Here is an 8990-nt window from a genome sequence, read left to right as displayed (position 1 = left end):
GAGCTACAGATGGCGGGGAGGGGAAGAGGGCAAGCTGCTCTACAAACATCTGCCCAGCTCTGATGAGGACTTACAAAAAATGAACACATCGACTTCCTCTTCCCTCCCACTAACTGGAGGCGGGGGTGGGGAGGATGCAGAAGCATGGGTTTTGTGCCTGAGGGTGGGACTATCTCCAGGCATCAGCCTGGTGGCATAAATCAGTCATCCAGACAACCCAGCTCTCCCCACTCCCTTCCTGTTCCCGAGCACAACCCCTGCTATAAATGTGGTCTTGTCCCAGCCGCAGGATCAGCAACTAGAGCAGGGCCTGATGGAGGAACCAGCTTGGTCATGCCAGGGCGTGGGCTGCATGGTCTCTCCTTGCTCCACCATGGCCATGGAGTCTCCTCTCCTGGGCCAGCTCGGGGGGCATCTGACAATCCTCTGAGGAGTTTTCCCCACTCCGTAGGTGCCCTGACTCCTCCAGCTCCTGCACCACGAGCATGGAGTAGAGACCTCCTGGCTTTTCTCAACAAGGCCTTGCACCGTGTGCTTACAGGCCCACCTAGGAGGCATCATACCCCGCAGGTGAAGGAGGACGAGGGAATGTTCCCTAGGACACAGCCGCGGAAGAGGAAGAAGGGCCTTGCAGAAAATGAACAGGGTGGCTGGAAAATGTTATCGAACCAAACCACTGCCCCTGCCAGCCCTTCCTCTTCTGGCTCCTGCGCTGGTCCTGTCCAGCACAGCCCCTGCCCCCCGAGGCTTGCACCCAGGCTCTGGCCCGGCTTTGCAGTGAGCGCAGCCTGCACGTCCGTGCCAGGGACAGCCAGGTGGGGCGGTGCTGGGGTGTGAGAGGTGCCTCCTGCCCGGATCTCTCAGCAATCAGGTGAGGGAGCTGCAGGAGGAGTCCGATAGGCTCACAAACATCAGCGAGCATGAGGCCTACATCACCTGGATGCACAGAGACTTCCAGCCTCCAGCCTCAGGAGGAGGTGAATGGGCTCCGAAACATCAGTGAGCATGAGGTCTTCATCACCTGGATGCACAGAGACCTCTGGCCTCAGGGAAGAGGGACAGCCAGAGAAGGCACTGTAAGGCACACTGTGTCTGGGCGGTGGAAGATGGCAGCTTGTCCCCTTTGGCAACAGACAGCTCTTCCCTTCCGGCCCTGCGGCTGTCCAGCTGGAGAACAGGTATGTAAGCCCTCACACCGAATGAGGAGCCCACTCCAGTGGCAGGGAAGGCCAAGCCCTTCACCACAGAGTAAGGGAGGATCAAAACCACTGCTGCCAAGAAGAAGAGAGGGAGTTGCCTAGGGAGTTCGCCCTATAAGAGAGCAAAGGAGCAGAAGACTGGGTGTGTGTGTGACCATGCACTGGGGCCCGGGTGTGGGTGTTTGTTGCATGGGCTTTTGTAGGGTGGTTTCCTTTTTCCCTTTACAGCTTAGGTATCCTCCAGGGAGCAAATGAGGCAGGAATGGAGGCTGGGACAGCAGCTGTGACCCGTGTGGGATGAGCCATGTTCATGTTCCACCTGGAAGCTGTAGCACTTCATCAGCATCCAGTATAAGCTGGTGTCTGCCCTGGAGAAAAAAGATTCAAAGGCATCCATGCTGCATTGCATCAAGGAAAAGAAAGATTGATTATTTGGACAGGAGTTAAAACTTGTGAGCAGGGGGCTGGGCTAGATCAGTGGTTCTCAACCTTTTTTTTGTTTGTATCAGGACCCATTTGTAAACTTCAGTGGCCAGTCTCGACCCAGTGAATAGTTTAATTCGAAAACAGACCTGCTGCCCCCCACCCCAGGCCAGAGCCCCACAGTGTGTGGGTGTGGGGGGTGAGGAGGCATTGGGACCCCCAAACAGCCCCTCTCAGGCTGGGACTCTGCCAGTCTGCAGGGAAAACCCACCGGTTCCCACATTTTTGTCCTGTAAAGGAGAACCCACTTTGAAGTTTGTTCATGAACCTTTCATATATTCTTGCCACCCACTTTTGGGTTGTGACACACAGGTTGAGAAACACTGGACTAGCTGTGACTTCTGCTTGGCTACGATTCCAGGCCTGGTCACTTGGAGTTCCCCAGAAAGGGAAGCCGGTGGACTGTAAGAGGCCACTATTCATCTGAGCTGCCCTTGCCAAGATGCTTCTGCTTTCCTGAGCCCTTGAGCAATGCTACTTCAGATGTGGAGATCGCCATGTTGGCCAGGCTCAGCCCCTCTAAACTGCCTGGTCCTCCACAGGTAACAGTTGTTTGCAGAACGTTTTTGCTCCTCATTGCTCCAGACCATGTCTGCCTGGGCCCTGGACTGGGGCTGCAGGAGTCTCTACCCAAGGGCTGCTGTCCTCATGAGAGGTTTAGATCTGCTCTGTTGCTTAGAGGCCCTTTCTGGGGCCATGAGTTGCAGGTGAAAGTGGTGTGGGGCATGCCGTGTGGGGTCCCATGGTGTGATGTGAGCATGTGGTGTAGTCATATAGGATGGCCACGGGGTGGCAGCACGGACACGTGTGACCCACGAAGGCTGTCCTGGGCAGGGGAGAGGCAGAGACTGCAGCTCAGAGGGGCTGGCACTGTCCTGGGGGCATCGTGACGGGAGGGCCATGGTGCCTCCCTGAGATGGGCAAATGGTTGAGCTGGGGCTTCTGGCCTGTGTTCAGGGGCCCAAACTATATTTGGGCTTTTGGGAAGCAGGAGGATCTGCTGACTTAGTTCTGTCCCTTTGGCATTGGCTCGAGTTCAGCTGGGGATGAGTGGTGTCCTCGGAGGAAATGGGGTTGGGACCACAAGTATCCGTGCTATGTGGTATCAGGGAGAATGAAGACTTCTTGGATAGGAGTCATGAGAAGCTGGTGCAGGAGCAACCAAAAAGTGTGCAGAGAAGTGGCTGCAGGTGACTGCCAGGGCATGGAGGGTCCCCAGCATCCACGAGGCACAGACGTCGTCAGTAACAGCCATGGGCGCTCAGAGGTAGGAGAGCTGGGGAAAGGCAGAGGAGACAACGGCTGACAAGCCCGGGCTGATCTAGGTCTAGCATGATGGGACACAGTATTGGGGATCTGCGATAAAATTCCTCAAGTCCCATTGCACGTTTCAATTAACATCTGCCAGCGCCTGAGACCCGGTTGATCAGAGGTGGATTTTGTTCTCCTTTCCTGGTTCAGAGGTCCCGTGACAGTCCCCACCCCCCAGCTGTACAAGGGGAGGGGAAGTGAAGATGCTGAGTTTCGGTAAGTGTTTGTTGAGTTTGACACTGCACTGTGCAGCTGCCCTCCACCCAGAGGGAATCCCAGTGCTTGCAGAGCAGCAGTTCTCATTCACCAGCAGCTCCCAGTGCTGACCTTACAGAGCCAGACATATGTAGCCTTTGGTCCTAGACCCTGTGGTAACTGGGGAAGCAGCCTTGAAAACACAGGAAGTGCTAGGCACCTATGAGCACTATTTCCAGCAAGTGTGGATAAGTTCATACTCCCTGTAACTCCAGAGTCCTTTCTTCCATCCTGAGCCCATGCATTTAAGTGGAGCACACTGTAGACCAGTGGTCCTCCATACTTTTAGACCCAAGGCACCACTTGTTAGACTCAAGGCCCCCCTCCGAAAATGCCAGCTTGTAGCTCTTACTCAGTTCTTGACTATGGAAGAATAACAGGCCAAATCTTCTGTTGCAGAGAACTCAGAAAGATACAATCGGACAAAAGGAGCAAGCAAGAGGGAAAGCCCGTGAGCAATCCCCTATCACCATAAACTGTGTAGCTGAGATACTTGAATTTGGAAGCATTTCTAGACTCTCTCAGGGGTCTTACCTGGCAGAGGAGATACCACGATCTCGAGAAGGTGGTGAAGATTAGCCCTTTGTCCTGCAAGCTGGCTGACATCTCTAGGTGGGGACTGGAGCCCTCCTAGCCAGAGGTGTTGGGGATGCCCTTGTGCCCTTGCCAGCACACCTTGCTGGGCATGCAGCTGCCCCCCCAGGCTGGCTGTGAGCCGGTCGCCAGCTCATCCCTGCTCATCCCACATTGGGTAGGTGGGTGGGAGAAAACCCCAAGATAAAAGCAAAACCCATTTCCTTCCTCTTCCCCAGGGTAGCAGCTATGCAAAGGGGACTGAGCTCTGCTGCAGTCAGTCGGCAGACAACTGCCCCAGGATGCTGGGGATTGAGGTGCTGCTCATGCTGGGTAAGTACCTGTGAAACAGCCACCCTGGCTTGGACAGTGTTGATGAGCAGGGGCTGTTCAGGGAAGAGGGAGGTAAAGCAGGGCCTGGGTGGCCTGTACATTAATGTTGGGGTAAACTGTAGGGAGTGAGAAAGGAGAGCAGAGGTGCAGAAAGCTCACTGAGTGCCCGGGACAGTTGGGGGCGCAGGCAGGAGGGGAAAGAGAGGTATGCTGGCCACTGGGGTGGAGGGTGGGGAAGGTGAGGGGAAGGGAAGTCTTACCTCCCTGGGCTCTCTGCACACTGTAGGCAGCTGTAGCACATTGGCTCCAGTGGCAGCAGCCCATGGTGCAGGCTCCCTGGAAGCTGTCCCACGTGCTCCATGTGTTTGTCCTCCTCCCCCACACCAGATATGCTATTGGGAGCAGGGCCACCCCTGCCTGCTCTGATAAAGGGTCCAAGCGATGCAATACCATTGCACTCTCCCTGGTCCCTCACATACACTGCGGAGCACAGGGCAGTGCTGCCTGGCTCCTATGGGCAGTGTCCAGTTGTCCTTCCTATGGCAAAGACTCCTGAAGGTGGCATTTTGCCTCCTGCAACCCACCTCCAAGTTCTTCTACAGGTGAGAGCCCAGCATCTGCTTGGGTCAAGGTCACCTTAGGGAAGGGCAACAGATGTGGCTCCCTGGGCCAGGGCTGCAGCCAGGTGCAGACACTGAGATAGGATCCAGACAAAGACTGTAATGTTGTTAGAGAGAACTGCTGGGCATTATTTTCATGGGGGACTTTGACCTCCCAGATAGAGGGTGGGGAATAAATGCTGCCAATGTTGGTAAGCCTGAAGGATCCTTCAGGGTGAGAGTTGACAGATTTCATCACCAAACCATCATGGAACCAAGGGGATGATGCTGGTTTGGACTTGGTCTTGGTGATGGATGGGGTCATATTGAAGTGTCCTTAATGGGAAATAACTTTGGGCAGAGAGATCACAAGCTGATTGGGTTAAAACTAAAGGGAAGGACAAAACAGCTGTTCTCCATTCTGAGAGGACGGACCTCTGTAAAGGGAGGGAACCAGAGTGAGGTCACCAGGACGGAGGAATTCAGGGACCTGAGTGTGGTTTCAGTCAAAGGTGCTAAAATGATCTGGAGTCTGTATCTCAAGCAAGGGGTAAACTCGTGCGTCATCACAGTCCTTCTGCAACCCCTGCTGGTCGGGAAATCCAGGAGAGAGCATGTTCAGAGCAGTAGGTGAACTTAAATTAATTTTCTATTTCCACTTTGTTAATTTTTTCCTATAAGAGTCAAAGCCTTTAGCTGCAGCTGCTACTTTCAGCTACAACTGGTGCTTTCCAAAAGCACTGAGCAGCCCGTGGGCTTAATGAACACCAGTGGTCTTGAGCAGCACTGGTTTCACTCTAAAATTGCAAAGTTTTGCTTTTGGGGAAACTCTTATCAAGTGCAGTTTGAATGGGGGTTTCAGATCCTGGCAGCCCCTGCATGCTGCCTCACTGTGACAGATATGAGTGCACTGTGGTTTGTTGCAGGTTGTTTTTATCTGTCAGGATCCTTATGCCTTGCTTGCTATCCCAACAAGCCCCGCTCCAGTGACACAGGAACTGCCAGGCTCTGCCCATCATATGCATCTTCTGTTCCCAAAGGTTTTTTTCTAAAAGAAAGAATTAGAATTAACTATAACAGTGAACTATTTCAATGATGTGCTACTGACACTAATCATTATTTGTAAAAATACTTTTGCATAGTTTTTCATGGCAAATTTATGTTTGTTACATCTTTTTTTTTTTTTAAGTTAGTTGGTTACAGGATATGCGCAGCTGAACATAACATATGATATAATATACAAAACACAAGTAGCATACATGGTGGACAATACTATACGTATGAACGCCAAAACATATATTCTGCCCTATTCAACATGGATGAGGCATCGCTTAAAGTACTCTGTCCAGGTTTGGGCTCTACACTTTAAAAAAGATGTAGACAAATAATCCAACAGAAAACAACAAAAATGTTGAAAGGTCTGGAAAGCTGGACTGACGATGAAAGGCTGAAAGAACTGAAATATTTAGTCTGTAGAAGAGAAGATTGTGGGAAGGATTTGCTAACAGCCTTCAAATACTTGAAGGGCGATTATAAGGAGTATGGTGTTAGACTATTCGTGTAACACTTAATGCTTTAAATGCAGTTAAACATGAAGTGGACAGACAGATAAGTCTGTTACACCAGTTTAAAGCTGCTTGAAAGAATTCAAAAGTGTTCCTGGAAAATCAAGTAGAACTGTGAACCAGGTCACTGTGAACCCATTCAGTGTGACATGTGAACACCAAGAGTTTCACGACATGGGTCTGGTCAGTCCTCCAGATATCCCATGCTACATCATTCCTTTCCCCCTTACTCCTGCAGAAACGGGCCACTCTAGCGCGCTGCCAGAATTCTTCTGCTCTCCTGTTTCCCCTTGTGCTGGCACTTTGTACCACAGTGCTCCCTTGCCCTGCCTGTTCAGTAGAGCCCATCTTTCTAGCAGCCAGCTGTGTCTTCACTCCCTACTTGATTGTGGCCCCACTTCATGCTGCTCCAGCCCTTGAGACCTCCCTAAAAATGAGTCCAAGCACTCCTGGGCACTCCAAGTCAGGCAAGCATGCTGCAGGTTTCAATCAAGTGCAGGCTACTGAATGGTACTGAGCTCATGTTTAGGAAAGAAGGAAAAGCAGAAAAGTCAAAATATCTCCAGTCATAGGTCACCCACCCCCAGGATCCCCAAAATGTGGGCACAAGGCCTCCCTTCAGCTTGCCCCCTGCAAGGCACACTGGGTTGGATGCTTATTCATGCCCCCTGGGCACTTCAGTGCCTAAAAGGTACCCGTTCTACCTGGAACATTACAGCGCTGTGTGTGTGGAAACCTGTGACCCACAACAATTGTGAACCAGTTCTTAATCAGTGGAAAGAAGCTGAGGCTGGCTTTGCCAGCCAGCCTGCTGTGAGAAGTGGCAGGCAGCACAGCGGGGATGAGTGGGGGATAGCGGTACTGTTGGGGGGTACATGGGGGTGGGGGGGGTCCCCCCACCTCCAGGCAAGAGCAAGCAGGGGAAAAAAGTTTGGGGTCCGGGTGGACTGTGGCTGAGGCTGATAAGGACAGCCAGAAGCGAGGTGTGTACAAAAAGGCGGAACATGTTTTTTTTTGGAAATCTCATTTTTCATTAATCTAATATAAGCAATAAAATATACTCAGTAAAAAATTGCAAGACTAGTACCTGGCATCAGGTTGAATCAGTGCAGGAGAAATTAGGTGAGCTTCCATGGATTTCCATGGATTTACAAGTGAACACAAGCGGTACCTGGTGGTGTAATCTTTGCAGAGCAGGGAAAATCACGTTTTCGGGCATAAGTCAGATAGATCCACATTACAAATGTAAAATGTTAAGAATAACCCTCATGAAAGAAATTTAAGAGCTAAAAATAAAACATGTCCGAGGGGTTTTAAATTACCATGAAGAAAAAACCATAAAAGTGATAAAATCAGCTGATAATGTGGATACACTGATGCGATTTAGCTAGCGTAATGGCAATTTTTGTCATGTGGATACAGGAAAAGTGTAACGTGGTAACAGGAGAGGTGTAACTTGGATAAACGCCATTTGGGACAGTACCATTGCTACATGCATCCACCTGCTCTTTGAGGCCATGAGGGCAGGACAAGAAATGCCAGTTTTAAATTGCAGCCTGGGAAATTTAGGCTGGATATTAGGAAAGGCTGGATATTAGGAAGAACGTTCTCACTCTGACAGTGGTTCAGCCGTGGGACAGATTCCCAGTGATTGGAGAATCTCCATCCTTGAAGTTTGTAAGAGCAGATTAGACATGCACTTGGTTAAGTTGGGGACAGTGGCAATGCATAGGGGGTGCATAAGGGTGCATGTGCACCTCCTGAAAGCACTGGTGCACCCCCTGACCGGCCGCACTCACCACTTAGGCGATGGGCTGGGGGGCAGATGGGACTGCCAGTGCCCTCCCTGCGAGCATCAGCCGATCACTGCGATCGCTGCAGCTGCTGCAGCAATCGGCTGTCACGGCCCGCAGGGGATGCCCCCCCCCGGTTGGTGGGTGCCCCCCAACCAAGGTAGCATCAGTCGCCCATGGTCAGGGATAATCCTGCCTCCATCAGGGGGTTGGACTAGATGTGACCTCTGGAAGGCCCCCTAATTCTTTGATGCTAAAAGAAACCACAAACGAAGGAAAACTATATGCTGATGTAGCAAGATCAAGATCCAGATCCAGATACACACACCCCACATGAAGCCAATCTAACTTTTTCTCTTTTTTTTTAACTCTTTTGCAAAAAGAGTACAGAAACCACCCCCAGAAACTCTGGGCAGCTAAGCGTGGGCCCAAGAAGGGAACAGGTGTGATACAGACTGTCTTGGGGGCCCAGGTTTGCACGTGGACAATACCTACCCTGTGACCTGGTGGCTTGAGCCCTGTACTAGGAAACAGCAGGTGCAGGTTGAAACCCACTCTGGTTGAGGGGATCTAAAAGACAGATGTCCTACTCTAAGCAGTAGGCTAATGGGATAAAACAGGGAAGGACCCTCCTCTACCATTTAACCCCCAGGAGGTAGGAGTGCTGAGGTTTTCTGCATCACTGCAGGGGAAAGCAGACTCTGAGGCTTTGCATAAGGGCTGGAAACTTGCTAACCAACCTCTTTCTTTCCAGTTTTAGACCGTGGACCGGCAGGTGGGCAGATGCACTCTCTTCCTGTTTCTTTATGTCATGTCTAGCTAGAGCCAGCCCCTCCTCAGCAAGGGTTCTGCAAAGGCTACTTTGACTGTGCTTTGCCA

The 8990-nt window shown here is 51.5% G+C and overlaps 1 protein-coding gene across 1 annotated transcript in view; it reads left to right on the top strand.

Moving 5' to 3' along the window:
- Nucleotides 1-4064: 4064 nt before the first annotated feature.
- Nucleotides 4065-8990, top strand: part of LOC102378433 (Fc receptor-like protein 3) — a 41560-nt gene continuing 36634 nt past the window's right edge. The window contains exon 1 of the mRNA XM_025195518.1: nt 4065-4154. Coding sequence (XP_025051303.1) covers nt 4071-4154 — 84 coding nt within the window. The 5' untranslated portion in view covers nt 4065-4070. The remainder of the gene's footprint in view (nt 4155-8990) is intronic.

Source organism: Alligator sinensis, unplaced genomic scaffold, assembly GCF_000455745.1.
Source record: "Alligator sinensis unplaced genomic scaffold, ASM45574v1 scaffold1922_1, whole genome shotgun sequence".
NCBI classification, from domain to species: Eukaryota; Metazoa; Chordata; order Crocodylia; family Alligatoridae; genus Alligator; species Alligator sinensis.
Note: the sequence above shows the minus strand (reverse complement) of the source record. Positions and strands in the feature narration are given on the sequence as shown.